General features: G+C 36.7%; 1 protein-coding gene across 3 annotated transcripts in view; it reads right to left on the reverse strand.

Moving 5' to 3' along the window:
- Window positions 1–2,898: 2,898 nt before the first annotated feature.
- The window catches only part of RERG (RAS like estrogen regulated growth inhibitor), a 103,817-nt gene continuing 90,725 nt past the window's right edge, over window positions 2,899–15,990 (reverse strand). For all 3 annotated transcript variants that reach the window (XM_059682288.1, XM_059682286.1, XM_059682287.1), the window contains 3 exons: window positions 15,082–15,138; window positions 6,536–6,609; window positions 2,899–4,733 (listed from right to left, as the gene is read on the reverse strand). In XM_059682288.1, the coding sequence (XP_059538271.1) occupies window positions 4,326–4,733; window positions 6,536–6,609; window positions 15,082–15,138 (539 nt within the window). In that variant the 3' untranslated portion in view covers window positions 2,899–4,325. The remainder of the gene's footprint in view (window positions 4,734–6,535; window positions 6,610–15,081; window positions 15,139–15,990) is intronic.

Genomic DNA, 15,990 nt, shown 5'->3' on the forward strand with positions numbered 1-15,990 from the left:
TTATCCTCAGACTGGTGACCACTGATCTGCTTTCACTATTGTTTTCTTTTTCTAGAATTTTGTGTGGATGGAAGATTATCATATATAGCATCTTGAGTCTGGCTTACTTTAATTAGCATAATGCTTTGAGAATCATCCAATAGTTTGCCTTTTTCTTGTTTAGTAGTATTTCATGGTGAAAATACACCATAATTTGTTTATTTATTCACTTATTGATAGAGACTTGAGTTGTTGCCAAATTTTTTACAATTATGAATAAAGCTACTATAAATGTTAGTAGATAGGTCTTTATGTGAACATAGATGTTCATTTATTTGTCTGGGGACATACTTAGGAACAGGATTGCTGAGAGTATGTTAAATGTATGTTTAACTTTATAATTATCTCCCAGACTGTTTTACAAAATGACTGTAGCATTTTGCTTTCCCACTGGCAATGTAGACATCCTCACTGACCCTTATTGTTAGTCTTGTTGAGTTTAAGCCATTATATTGGTTGTGTACTGGTAATACATTGAGGTTTTAACTTGCATTTCTCTAATATCTAATAAGCATCTTTTCATGTAATTATTTGCAAATTATATATCATTTCTGGTGAATTATCTACTCAAAACTTTAACCCAATATTTTAACCATATTATTTATCTTGTTGTTGAGTTCTACGAGTTTTTTATGCATTCTGTATATATATTCTTGGTGAGATATGTATTTTTCACATAGTTTTCTTCCAGTCTGGCTTGCTGTTGTCTTTTCTTGGTCTTCTAAAATGACAAATTTTTAACTTTGCTTTTATTTGTGTGTATTGTTTTCTAAGAGATCCTTGCCTAACTCAAGGTCACAAAGATTTTCTCCTGTTGTCTAGTTTAGAAGTTTTATAGTTTTGGCTCTCATGTGTAGGTTGATGATCCATTTAAAATTAATATTTGTATATGATGTAAATTAGGGGTTGATATTTATTTTGCAGATGGATATAAAGTTGTTCCAGCATTACTTGTTGAAAATAAATATTCTTTTCCCATTGAATTTTCCTGGTGCTTTTGTCGAAAATCAACCACCCATATAAATGTGGTTCTGTCTTTGGTCTTTCTATTCTCTTTCAGGGATCTAAATGTCTACTCTTACACTAATAACATGCTATCTTTTTAGTGTCGCTTTATAATAAGCACTTAAAAGCAGGTAGTTTAATATAAAAATAGAGCCCTATATATGGGAATACAGAATTTGCTAAATGCAGCATTTCAAACCTATGGGGGAAAAGATTTATGCCATTTTTTCCCTCAGAATCTCCCAATAAGTTATTAGCTCAGGACAACTGAATTCATCTTGACCCTGATTAAATTTCACCTAGTGAACTAGCTACTTTTTTTATTACAGTACTCTCAAGGTGGGCATGGGCTGTTTTAATAAGAAAGCTTGGTTGGTATTATACTTAGAATCCAAAATGTTGTTTTTATTTACAAACTTGTAAGTATGACACTTTACTGAAAAGGAAGATGCTGAATTAAGGTCTTATTCCCTCAGTGCTGTGAGGCACAATATTTAGGAATAAAGCCTTTTGAATCTTAAAAGAAAAGGAAAGCAACTCCAAACAGCAAACATCGGTAGTGGTAATGTGGTGATAACAACCCATCATTATTATTCAAGAACACACAGGTTTCCATCATTAAAATACTATTTTAAAAACCACAACGGTTTATAACCTTCATTTGTGGAAAAGCCTGCGGCATGAGAGGAATAGGTAATTTATATTTGTGCAATCTCATGTTCTTGTGTAATTACCAGCTGGGACTTAAGCCAGCGGTTCCATGCTTTTTTAACAGGTCTGGATTTGTATGCATGTGCTGAGGGGAGTTGCTGCTGTTGGTGACTATAAATTTCACCTCCTCAGTGTTTGGTCTAAGATGGCACCGGGATACTTCATTATGTCTCCTTAGGAGTTTGCTCTTAATAGGAACTGGCTGAGCTTCATTCCCAGTAGAGGGAGGAGAGAATGAAATAGACTGTAATTCTAGAAGATGGCAACATTAAAAAAAGCAATTTCACTCTGCTTTCATTTTTCCTACCCTGTCTAAATGGATATTACTGAAAACTAATCACAGCTAAGTCAGCTACTAGGTCCATTAATATATAGTGATGTAAACTTGAAGTTTTATGAATCTTTGCCTTTTTTTTTTACTTCCAAATCCCTTATTTTATTTTTCTTTTAATTCCTTCTCTCTGTTATCCATCCCCCTTTATACTGAAATATGATATATGTAGTTCTTTCAACTGCTTTCAATTACACTTACCATCACCTTTCATATCTCCATATTTTAGTTTCAAGCTATTCCTTTTGCCTAGAATATTTTCACACCCCCCCCCGAATAACTTGTATATATTCTTCAAGTTTTAGCTCAGACACAATCAAATGAACTAACTTGTGTCAAGCTACATGTCCAACTTATATATCAATATTTGTTTCATGAATGAAAGCATAACTGAAGCAAGTCTTTATCAATTTTTCTTCTTTCCATGTCTTCATCTTTATAGCTCAAGAACAAGAGTCATATATCAGTCTATTAATATTTTACAAATGTCAGCATGGGCTCCAGGGTCTGACTTTGCCTCTCTGGATTAAATCCTGCCTCTACCCTCTAAATATGCAAACTTGTGGTTCAATATCTTCTTCCTTGCAATTGTAATCATAGTACCATCTCTTGCATAAGATTATTGTGAGGATTTGATGAAATATGCACCTGAGCATTTAAAAAAAATCATATCTATTATTGCGAACTGAAGCTTTTTATATCACATTCACTGATTCAGCAACTCTACGATTTGTATGTCCCCTCAAGTGTCTATTAAAATTTACAAACATTTCATGTTATCACAAGAAAGACTGCTCTAATGTGAGAGAATGTGAAAATTATGTTTTTTATTATATTCACACAAAATAGTTACACCAAGTTGTCCAAATGCATTTGGTGAATTGAAGCCTCCAATTCTTACACATTTTTATACATATATCTATGCATTTATAAATTACACACATATGTAAAAGATACATATTTTCTTCTAAAATAAAGTGCCCAAGTCTTGATATATGGGGGCAAAATACGGAAAAAAGAATCATAAGGTTCTATCAGTTATAGACTGTGCATTTTCACAATAAAAGAACCTGGTTTATACACATTTATTTGGGTATAGTGAACTTTAATCAGCCACTCTTTTCTGAATTTTCCTACATGAATTAATTTATCCAAAATACAGGGTGGGGCAAAAGTAAGTTTATAGTTGTGAGTACACAAAACACAGATTATTCTGGTATTATTGTTTATTAATTATTTTCCACATGAACAGCTGTAAACCTACTTTTGTCCCAACCTGAATTAGAAGAAGTCATGTAACCAACATAATGCATCAGAGGCCAATTTTTCTTACTGTGTCTGGCACAGAGCTCGGCTCCCCAACACAAGAGTATTTCAGCTTTATTCTTAATTTTTCTGCTTTTGGACAAATGAATCAGATATCTCTAATTCTAAACCTTCTGTTAGCATTCAATAAAGTTAGGGTTTGGTGAAAATATTCCTAGTGTCTTTACTTCACCCCAGGCTTGGTGAGAAAGTGCATAGCAGGATCTGAGCAGAGGGGTCCTGCTGCCTCTGTTATAATGAACTCTTGTTGGAGTTACAGAAGAAGAATTAGGGTGCGATGATCAATAAATAGATCATTGAGAGAACCAATTGAAATGGAATTCTCTATTACACAATAGAAAACCTTGGGAGAACATGTTTGAATTTAAGAACAAAATAAAGGTTCAAGAAAAACAAGATAATATAACATAATTCAGAAAATCCTTGCTTCAAATAGGAACCAGGACACCATTCCATGCTCCAATCTTTCAGCTACTCTTCCTGCGTTTTTACTGTATTTCCTATTGTCTTGAACTTCTAAGGTGATCATCTGTAGACTTTGATGAGAAAAGGAATTTAAAAATGCCTCTGAAAAGATTTCAACCTACGGAAGCAAAGTGATGATGCCTAAAAATAGCTTAACACGAACCCAGCCATTTCAGAATCTCTGGTGATTACATGTCCAAATTGCAAGAAGGTGTACCTTATTCAAGCAGGGAAGGGAGTAACTGTCAGCACTGGAATTGCATAAAACACTCTATAACTTCTCAACATGTAGGAGGCTGGGAAGAAGGGGAAGCTCAGATAGTTCCCAGCGTTAGAGTGAGGGCTGGACTATTTTCTTTTATTTGGGGGGATAAAAAAGGGAAAAGGACAAGAAAGTGTTTCCAATGAGCCGACCCACCTCCGCAGGGCCTTCGCGAGAGCGAGCTGCCTAGCTACTGATTTTGGTGAGCATCTTGTTAATGGCTTGCTTGACGTGTGTGGTGGAGCTGCGTCGCCTTGTCTTGCCCTGCACCATCCTCCGGCGACGCACTTCTCGACACAGCTCGTAGAATATCTCCGTGATGCTCCCTTCTCCAGTGCAGGCAGAACACTCATAGAAAGCACATGCCAATTCCGCGGCCAGCTTCTCTCCTTCTTCAGTACTGACCTGCCTGGAGTGGTCCAAGTCAGCTTTGTTTCCAACCAAGATGAGAGTCACATTCTTGGGCTTCTTGATCTCATCCAGAATGTTCTTCAGGGGCAGCATTTCCTCAAAACTTCCTCGGTCAGTGATGTCATAGACCAGCACAAAGCCTTCCCCCCATCGCATGTGTCCTTCCCTTTGAATGGTGTCTTCCTGATGGCAAGAAAACACAGCCGTCAGGAGACCTGGAAGTAATCCCCGTGTAGACATGCTGCTGATGTTAAGAGTGATCCCTTAATGACTATTCTTTCTAGTCAGTGTCATTGAAAGTTCTTGACAAGCTTACCCTCTCAAATTGGTTGAGAATAAAAGCATTCTTTACTCATAGCAAGGTATTTTAGGAAACTAGAACTTCTCTGTCTGCTTAGTCCTTAACTTTCTGCTTTTAACTTTTCTTGCTACATCATTAAATCTTTAATCACAAGAACTATAAAGAAAGTACCATCTTAGTTAAGCACACTGCCTCTGAGACTTCATCACAATTAAGGAATTAGCAAACATACCTGTAGACCTTACCTCACCCCTTAGAGATCAGAATTAGAGGCACAGCTTAGTGAAATAGTTTTGATTTTTTGTTGTTTATTTGTTTTATCTCTATATTCTTCAGATTATGGATAATTAGCCACCAAGGGCAGAAAAAATGAATAATCGTATAGAGAGTCAAACTCAGAGTCTGGGGCTTTTGGCTTTTTTCTCTCCTATTTCAATTCTCCCAAAAATTATGTAGAACCAATAATGATAGAAACTCATTTGAAGTGATTTTCAAAGGGTGTTTGAAAATGAATGCTCTGAGAACTTCTGTAAAGAAAGATTCCTATTTAACTTTATCAGAGCATTTCAAAACACTTTTAAGCATGAAAATCTATTAATATCTTGCAATTTGCCCCTTAAAATATGGGTGGGCAATGTGAATGGTATGGTATTTTCCAAACCCCTTGAATTACTGAGTAATTTACATAAGGATGCATACACAGGCTGTTGCAAATACATTGATAGATAAATACTTAGATAATTAAATTAAAATGTCTTTATGAAGCACTGGTTAATTATAGTAAAGTATCTTTCAAAGGGTGTGATCACTCCTTCCTAGGAAGGCAGCATGTGTGATTTGAAAATGCATTGCCTTCACGGGCTCAGTGACTTCTGCAGGCATGTACTTCCCTGCTGCCTCTTTCTAGAATCAGTTCTGGGTAGAAGGTGAGAACATGTATAGGAAACAGATGGTGATGAGCAATAAAAGTATATAGTTACTTGCAAGAACATTTCTTGGATTAAATACTTTAATGCCAGTCTTCTTGGGGTCATAGGTCACTGATAAGCACCATGAAATCCTTCAGCTTCCTAATTCTCATTCCTAGTGATCATTCCTATCTTTGGGAACTAAACCTATCTATGAACCCATTGGTAATCTCAGAACTGACTGACCTCAGAGCAAATTTATATTAAATAAATTGTTATTATTTAATGATATGGCTCATATTTTCAATAGGGTGTGGTGAGGTCTAGAAAGAATATTAAAGGAGAGATTCCTAAGATAAAAGATTCTGAGGTCATATAAATTTAGAATATAATATATACTGAAGTTCTTAATGAGTTAATTTACACATAAGCATAATAAATGCTCTGAGAACTTCTGTAAAGAAAGATTCCTGTTTAACTTTATCAGAACATTTCAAAACACTTTTAAGCATGAAAATCTATTAATATCTTGCAATTCGCCCCTCAAAATATGGGTGGGCAATGTGAATGTTATGGTATTTTCCAAACCCCTTGAATTACTGAGTAATTTACATAAGGATGCATACACAGGCTGTTGCAAATACATTGATATAGAATTACTTAGATAATTAAAATGTCTTTATGAATAACTGGTTAATTATAGGAAAGTATCTTTTGTTCATATTATGCACATCTCATTTGAACCAAAAAATATTTTAGCTGAACCGCTTATTCACCTGACCAGCAGTATCTAGTATCTCCATGGTGACAACTTCATCATCGATGGTTGCTTGGTGTCGGTAGGTTGATTCTGAGGGAATGAGAAAAAAAAAAAAGATAAAAAGGTAAATAAGATCACGGTTTGATTTGATCCTTAAAATTACAAATTTGTTATAGGAGTATGCCTGTTTTGTGGTATAAGGGAATGTGCACAGCAGGAAGGAAAGAATGACTGCAAGAATGTGCCATCTTCATATCCTTAGAGTTCCCGGAACAGACTTTCAGGATATGGCACATGAGAGTCTCTTTGCTTCTTGCTCATTTTAATCTCCTATGAGGCCAGCTTCCTGATGCTCTCTTCCTTCTACAATGAGGCCTCCACATCCTAAAATGAGAAAGTTATTCCTACAGAATGCATTCTACCTTGATACTAAAAAATCCAGTTTTTGGAACTCACTGTTCGTTACTGTTCCAGACAAGATAACATATAAGCAGGAGATTCCAATTTCTTTCTAGACCTCAACCCTAGAAATGTAATAGGCATTAGAAGAAGGTGATGGTTATCCATGTAAAAATGATCATGTAAAACTTTGAGAAACCCTTGTGGCAGTAGAAGGTGAATGGGCCCTGGTGTTTGGGGAATTGGTGAGAAAAGTAGAGGGCTAGGCAGTATGGAGGGGAGATGGAACAAAGCAGAGTTCTCTTGCTCTTGTTGCCTCTTCAGGGTAGAAAAACAATGGCAGCTCAGCACCAGGCAGGGGTGGGGAACAGCCAGCCTGCGGGCTGTATAAGGCCGGACAAATCATTTGCTCTGGCCCTGCCAAGGCATTAGGGGTGAGTTAATTAAATGTTTGACCAAATACAGCAGGCTAATTTTTAAGTTGATAATTTTGTATGGCCCACAAATGATGTTATAAATATCCAAATGGCCCTTGTCAGAAAAAGGTTCCCCACCCCTGATAGAATGGTCCCCAAGCTCTATTGGGGTGAGAAGTTAGCAGGTGTAAGAGTTTTTGATGGCTCTGAATGTGCCCCTTTGCACATGGAATGGAAACCAGATTAAAATAAATACCAATTAGTGCTGCTCTATATGAAAATCCAAGAAGATATGAGAAAAGAAGTAAAAGAGAAAACAGTAGGAAAAAACGGTAGATAAAGATAGCAAAAACCAAAGCACGGTGCTTGAAAAATTTTTTTTAAAAAAAGAGGTAAGCAGGGAGGTAAAAATCTGGCAATGCTATCTAGTAAATTAAGAGAGAGGGTGCAATCATACAAAATTTAACACAAAAAGAGGAAATAACTACATAGTTTGATGAAATAAAATAATATTAGGAACTGTATCACAACTGATTTCAAACCCTAATAAATTCTGGGAGAAGACAATGCATAGATTAGAACAATGAGAAATAGAATAGTTAACTAATTATAGCCAGTAACTACACTTAAATGCTAATTGTAGATTTCTCCTAATCATAAAAAAACAATTGCATACAATTGGCTTTACAGGAGATTTCCATTAAACATTAAACACATTGTTCTAGAAAATATAAAAGAGTCAGCTACCCAATTCCTTTTATGGGGCATTATGTTGATTCTCATAAGAAGTATTACAAGAGAAATAAGAGAAAAAAAGAAATTGTAGGCTCATAGATTTAAAAAAATCCTAAATCAAATATTATTCAATTGAATCCAACAGTTGTAATAAGAAAAGTATGTCATGACCAGGTAGAGTTTATTTCAGGACTGAAAAGACTGTTTAAAATCTATCAATGCAATTTAACACATTAAGGGACGAAAGGGGGAAAAATCACATGATTACCTCTATAGGTAGATCTAGAGCAAGATAAAATCTACATAAATTTAAAATGTATGCATATACAAAAATACATTTTTTCAAAATATATATATATTAGCTTGCACATACTGCTTACCATTTGAACAAGAATTGTTCTAAATGCTTTACTCATATTAACTCACTTAATTCTCGCAAGTATCTCATGAAGTATGTGTTACCATTAGCTCCATTTTACATGAGGAAACATTTAGGCACAGCAGCACTAAAAAACTTGCTACAGGTCACACAGTGGCAAGAGGTAAGTGGATTGGAACCCAGGAAGACTGGCTTTGGAAATTTCAGCTTTTAACCACTATGCTAAGTTTCACCCATGTTGGATTATATACCTGTGGAAAGAGGATTGCAATGGTGTCAGAATAGGGGACGTGGGAAAAGTTAAATGAAATAAAGGCCTCACACCTATCTGAGAGGGTACCAGGACCAGAACAGAATGACTAACTTAAGTATTAATTTAATTAGCTCAATTATTTGCATCTAACCTACTCAAATCACTAACCAATCAGCAAACCAAATAAACCTAGAAGTTTCTTTCCCATCAGGGTAGCTGGTAAGCCAGTGCTTTTAGTTTTTCCCCCTATTTGCCTCATGTTCCTGACTTTCACTTCTTCATATCATCAAATATTTTATTGTTCTTTTTTTGGCCATGGTTTTACATTACTTTGCTGTAAATCTACTCAAAATACAAACTACAAGAAGAAAACTTAACCCAGTAGCAAAACTGCCACCAGCCCTGGACAATGATTACTGTCCTGGGCACGGCACATTGCTGACGTCTTTTCTGAGAATTAAAATTTAAAGGTGAGATTATACTCTCATCTTTATATTTTAAGAAATATTGTCCTCATTCTAGAATATGCAATCCATAGGTGGTAAGCCCGATTCTCAATTCTAGGCCATTCCACCCCCTTACTCTTTTAGGTTGAAGGGAAGATTGTTGTTTTGCGTGACTTAATGCCCTAAAATACCATTTACAGCGACTCATCGCTAAGTGTCCTCTCATTCATTTCCTTCTTCATCCCCAGAGTCCCAGCTTGGGGCGGAGAGGCCCAAGAGAGCAGCTCGGGTGCTGGGGTCCACGCCCTGTGTCTCCTCCGTGCTGCCTCCCCTCTTTAAGGGGCTGGCATCAGCCCAGCCCGGGAGCCTGGAAAACGGAGTCTGGGCTCTCTTCCATCTCTTTGCACCAAAAGTCTGACAGACAGGGACATTTTTCTCTCCTGCTTCCATGATAAATAGGATATGAATTTCAACCACAGAAGACCGCAGTGGGGGGAACAGAACATAATGGAAACTGTATGAAGTTGCGTGATTCTGTGGCTGTTAGTGAACCGAAACGAAAACGATGAAATGCAGGAAATGAGGGAATGTCTGCCACCGACGTAGCCGCGGGTGGCAGCAGTCATTTCATCTAAGCCGAGTGCTGGTTTCATGCCATTTTGAGCATTTTTTCCGTTGAGTCTCTTCTCTCCTTCGGCATCCCTGACTACAAGTAAAACAGTGGAAGTGCCGCACGCCCGGAGAGGCAAAAGGCTGTACCATGTGCTAGTTTTTCTAAAGATAATACTAAAAAGAAAAAAATGTATTAGGTACTTTTTGAAACTAATCTCTGCTACTTATTTTATTAAAACAATTTATTGATTTTAGAGGGGAGAGTTAGAAACATCAATGAGAGAGAAACATTGATCAGCTGCCTCCTGCACGCCCCCTACTGGGAATTGAGCCCATAACACCCGGCATGTGCCCTGACCACGAATCCACCTGTGACCTCCTGGTGCATGGATCAACGCTCAGACACTGAGACACACCAGCTGGGCTCCACTATTCATTTTAGAATATTAAAGAAAATGTGTATGTGTTTGAAGGGTAGAAATACTTTTCATTTTTCTCATACTGACAGAAAATGACATTTTCAGTCCTTTTTATGAAGTGTAGGGGGATGATTATCTAAGAGATATTTCTAAATGAACCAAAATGTTTTATACTTGTAAAACCAATGTTAGTACGAATATGGAATTAAGCATATTAAAAATTATGTCCGGATTGCACTGTATATGAGAGATACATGGCTTAAAGCGTACATTCAGTAAATAGAAGTATATTTTTATAAATAGAAGTATGTTTTGTATACTCTAAGAGAAACTGATGCTCAAAGAGGTCTTGTATGGTTGATCCTTTCACTAATTTAGCTTTTGTAGTAGATTTTAACATATTAATATGGACAATTGGCCAATACAGTAACAACAGCAGTGAGTAACATTGATTTATGCTAGAGTTGAAATTGTACTGACTTGAGTTCTATTGCTGGTCTAACCACAAACTAGTCACATAATTGTGGATAAATTTACTTGGTTGGGCACTTATTCTTATTTGTCCAATGCTGATCTCAAAGCTCCTTTCTGTGCCAGCATTAAAGAACTATTGAATAGCTCTTTGAGTTGGTTAAGTACTTCTGCTTTAATCTTCGGTGGAGAGACTTGTTCTAGGTGTGCCCCTCTCTTTGTATGAGCCTTTCTAAGCAGAAATGCAGGCAGAAAGAACCAACCACAAAATAATATCATCACCGAGTTCAGTATGTCTCCCAATTCCTACCCTCATTCTTGTCTGAGCCTTTACTAACCAGATAGACACCATGATCTATTCAAACACAGAGCTGGGAGCCTCTAGGGGGCAGAAGTAGTGGTCAGTGCTGAAAGGCAATCTCTCTTAATGCCCCCAACACACCACACCACACACACACACACACACACACACACACAATTGCACACGATCTAAACTTTTGTCTGTGTTCTCTGACATGTTCAGTATTTTCTGAGGGTAATCTGACTCTTGGAGATTCAATTCTCTCCTGGGATCTATTCAGAACATGGATCCTATTGTTTTGCAACCAGAACATTGCTGCTACCACCATCAAGAAGTTTTCTTGATTAGGTGGTTTAAGTTCCAAATCTCACAGGCGGCAGTGGTGATTTTCAAATGCTGTGCTTGACCAGCTCTGGCCTCTGACAAAGATTTCACTGACCCACAGTGAAATGAGAAAAATTTAGGGGAATTTATAATTGTTCAATGTAAATAAATGATTGAATGTTTTTCTTAATTATATCCTTCAAAACTCCTGAATGCTAAAAATATTTCTTCTTTTATGGAATGCAAGTGTCTATTAAGGGAACAAGTTTAGTTCTTCCTTACCCTCTGCCCCTTGCTTATACCCCTAATCATAATTCCTACAATGTTCCCTCTCCATTAAAAAACAAACAGGAGGGAGAGGAAGGAAGAGATTAACCGAAGAACTTGTATGCATATATGTATAGCTCATGGACACAGACAATAGGGTGGTGAAGGCCTGGGCAGGGTGGGAATCAGGTGGTGGGGGGAAAGGGAAAAAGGAAGGGGGGGACACCTACGGTACTCTCAACAGTGAAAATATTTAAAAAACCCACAAACAAACACCAAAACAAAAACATTGTATCCTGACATCTAAAAAGTTGGAACTCACTTGCTATTAGAGTAGCAAACATTTCCTTCATAGAATTATTTCAGAGTAGTAAATATTCCATTTTTTATTAGTATATTGAATGGTGTTTATGCCCTTCAGCTTCTCATGATACAATAATTCTGTTACAGATTGAAAAAAAACTGATCCATATTTTTAAGGAAGGCACTGAATTCAGAATTTAAGACTATTTTTTTTTTTGCAAATACCCCACTTTGCTCTTTAAATTTTTATTATCCAATTACAGTTGCTATTCGATTTTTATATTAGTTTCAGGTGTACAGCATAATGGTTAGACAATTATTTAATTTACAAAGTGATCCCCCTGATAATTCAAGTACCCACCTTTGCTTTTTAACATAGCCTTCTCTATTGGTGGTGGATTTGAAAAACTCTATGACAGTATGAAGTTTAGTTCCGGAAATGCTGACAGCTCTTGGGTCAAATGGATTGGGAACTCCTCTAGGCTAGAACATTCGTGACTTCTCACACTTGCGCACACACAGACACACACCACTTGCCAGCATGAGTCCATGAAAGCCTCACCTGGGAGTGAGTCATACAGCAGCTATTCCTGACGTCTGATCAACGCTCTTGTTGCTTAGCAGCTGCAACCCTTTCAGAGCAGCACCGTACAAGGTCACTCGAAACAGTTTCATTATTCTAGTGAGGAAGCCTGCACCACAGATAACTGATGCAGGCAGAATTCTGTCTACAACAATTGTTTCTCAGAATAATTAAACAAAAACAAAAGGAAAATTGGTTCACCTAAGGTATTAACAAGAGTAATGACTGGAACATATTCAGAGAGAGTTCAAAATTCTTATGAGGTCATTTTTATAAGCTTTATCTTTTGTTGAGATGTACTGGTATAACTAAATGAAATTAGTATTTTTCTACTGAACTTCCATAAATCATTAAGAGTCTCAGGAACTTTGTAAAGCTTATATAAGTAATAAAAATTAAGAAGAGAGTAAGTATTTAGGTGTAACAAACAGCAGAAATGAATGGTTTTTTTAAAAAACCAAATGCATTTTTAAATCCAACTACATCATTTTAAAATTAGGTTATGGCTATATTAAAAATGTGCTAAAATTATTGATGGTGAAAAACAATTTACCTAAAAGGGAAAACAGAGAAGTAAAGACCTCTTAGGTTAAAAAATTGACTATCATAAAGATGTTAATCTTCTCAAAGTAATTTATAGTTTTGATGCCCTTCCAATAAAAATTATGTCATATTATGACAGAGTTTTAAAAATTGACCTGGAAAAATAAACTGGAAATAGCAGCCAAGATAATTTTCTAAAACAGAAAAGAAGGAAGACTTTCTCTACTTGGGTATTGTGTTCTAAAGAGCACATAATCATCAAGAGTGTGGTACTTGTGTAGGATGTGAAAAGCAAATTTAGAACTAGTTCCTGGTGTAAATGACCCATTATACCTGTAAATGATCCAGTATACCTGGGTTCAACCAACTGTGCATCAGAAATACTTGAAAATAAAAGGTTATATGTTGCTAACATGTACTATGTAGTCGGGTCTGTACTGAACATATACCAATATTTTTCTTGTCATTATTCCCTAAACAATACAGCGTTAACAACTGTATTAGTATTATAAGTAATCTAAAGATAAAGTATATGGGAGGATGTGTAGCTTATATGCTAATCCTATGTAACTTTACATAAGAGATTCCAAAGACAACTGATTGCATAAAAAGCAGCATTAGAAGTAGAGGGGAAAGGTGGAGTATTTCATAAATAATAGGGTAATAATTGATAAACTATTTGAAAAAATTGTTAGGCTTTCAGCTTATACTTCTCACTAAAGTAAGTTCCAGATAGATTAAAACATTAAAATGAAATAAACAATAAAATCATTCTATCCCCTTACCTGTTCAATTTTCCTTCAGAGTACTTATCACAATTGACACATTTAGTTGGCTATTGACACTTCTTCCTTTTTTTAAAATATACTTTATTGGTTTTTTACAGAGAGGAAGGGAGAGGGACAGAGAGTTAGAAACATCAATCAGCTGCCTCCCGCACACCTCCTACCGGGATGTGCCGGCAACCAAGGTACATGCCCTTGACCGGAATCAAACCTGGGACCTTTCGGTCCACAGGCAGACGCTCTATCCACTGAGCCAAACCAGTTAGGGCTGACTCTTCTTTCTTTACTAGTCAATGAGCTCAAAAGAGCCAAAGCTCTCTCTTTCTGCCTATTGATTTATCCTCAGCACCTAGAATAATCTGACACATAGGAGCCTTTAACACACATTTGTGAATGGATGAGTAAAGCAATGAAAGGAGGCACAGGGGGAGAAAAAGTTCCCTTTTAAACTGAACATAGGTGACAACTGCAACAACAGTGACAGCAACAGAAACAGCCCCAGAACAAAAACACCCAGGAATCCTCTCTGCCCATTTCACCATCTGAGCCAGGCCAGCTCGGCCTGGGGACACGGGCCTGGGAGTGAAATACTGTATGCCTTTCCCTCTTCCTCTGGGTTTCAGTGTTGGTGCCCTTTGGGAAACCAACTAGGGCATGACAAACAAAAACTCAAAGGCTTCTTTCAGAGTAAAATCTGAAGCTTAACTTAGAGCCTCTGGATTTTTAGCATTACTTATAAGATAACTAAGTATATTTCTAATAAATACTCTGTTTTGAAAAATACATGTGATAAATACTTAAAGCATTGACATTATTGCTATTTTCAAGATACATATGTCAATTTTTGCTTCTTCTTTTGTATTTTTAAATAGGCTCAAAGCAGTTTCACTGGGGTTGAGAGAGGAAGGAACACAATTTATTTATACATTTTCCCCAAATCAGTATTCATAAGCTTTATTTTACTGTTACACTCTCCTTAACATGCCATTCTATCCCACATCAAAGTAGCCATGCCCACTGTATCCTCTGTCTGCCATTGGAACGATGCCATGTTTCCTAATGAAAGAGCATCATTTGTACCTACTTCCTTCTTGTCTCTGATTTGACCTGATATTTTCCTCTGAGCATTAAAATCCTGCATTAAAATCTAAGCAAAAACAGCATGCAACACGCATCTAGCTTCTTAGAGGAAGTCTCCGCATGATTCAATAAAGCACTTCTAAGACATCTGCAAGGTGCTTAAAAATGTTGCAACATAAAATGCCATTCTCTCTTTAGGGTCATAAACTTTGATTGGAGAGTAGGAGGAAAGAAAGCTTGACCTACCGAGGGTGGGATCGTATTCCCAGATGAACCGCTTGGTCAGGAATCGCACTACAAGAGCTGTGGGGAAAAAGAGCGACATATCAAACATATTTGTTAATTTTCTTATAGTTTTTATCCTTACAAGGAAAGAGAAATAGCCCATCAAATCATATGTGTCTTGTATTTCCTTGGCATATAAACCCAATACATTTATTTACGTTTACTCAAGTTCTTTTTCAATTTTATACTGTGGCTTAAAAACTGGTGTACTGTTTTACTGGGTTTATTATGGATTAATCAACACTTAGATTTGTTACTTTAGCCACAGGATTAAAAACAAACAAATAAAAAAATCACAATGTGAAAATGCTCACATGTAAAATTTTTAGCCAAACAATGAATTCAGACATGAGCATCACAATACAGGTGTCTAAGCTTTGGCTATTGATAACGATTGATACAGGTGAGTTTTAGATGTGATATAACTGTTCCTGTAATGAGAAGACCACTAGCTGGTTATTTGTATTATAAAAATATTCCAGATTAAGTATTTTATTAGTGACTCATTAAAGTTCATCAAAAGCAATGCTGCTGAAATACTAGAGTCAGGGCAAGGATCTGGCACTGTGCTAGGCACTTCACTTGCATAATCTCCTCAACCCTCACTTCATCCCTAGCAGGCAGGTACTGGGATTGGTCCCATTTTTCAGATAAGATAACTGAGATGCTGAGAGTTAACTAATTTAATTGAGCTCACCTAGCTAGTTAGTGGCTGAGTCCGGTTTTTCACCCAAGAAGTCTCTTTCCAAGCCTGTAATTTGTCCATTATGCTAAAGGGAATTTAAGGCCTAGCCCTAGGCCAGTGGTCGGCAAACCTCGGCTTGCGAGCCACATGCGGCTCTTTGTCCTCTTGAATGTGGCTCTTCCACA

The sequence above is a fragment of the Myotis daubentonii genome, chromosome 2 (genome assembly GCF_963259705.1).
Source record: "Myotis daubentonii chromosome 2, mMyoDau2.1, whole genome shotgun sequence".
Lineage (NCBI taxonomy): Eukaryota > Metazoa > Chordata > Mammalia > Chiroptera > Vespertilionidae > Myotis > Myotis daubentonii.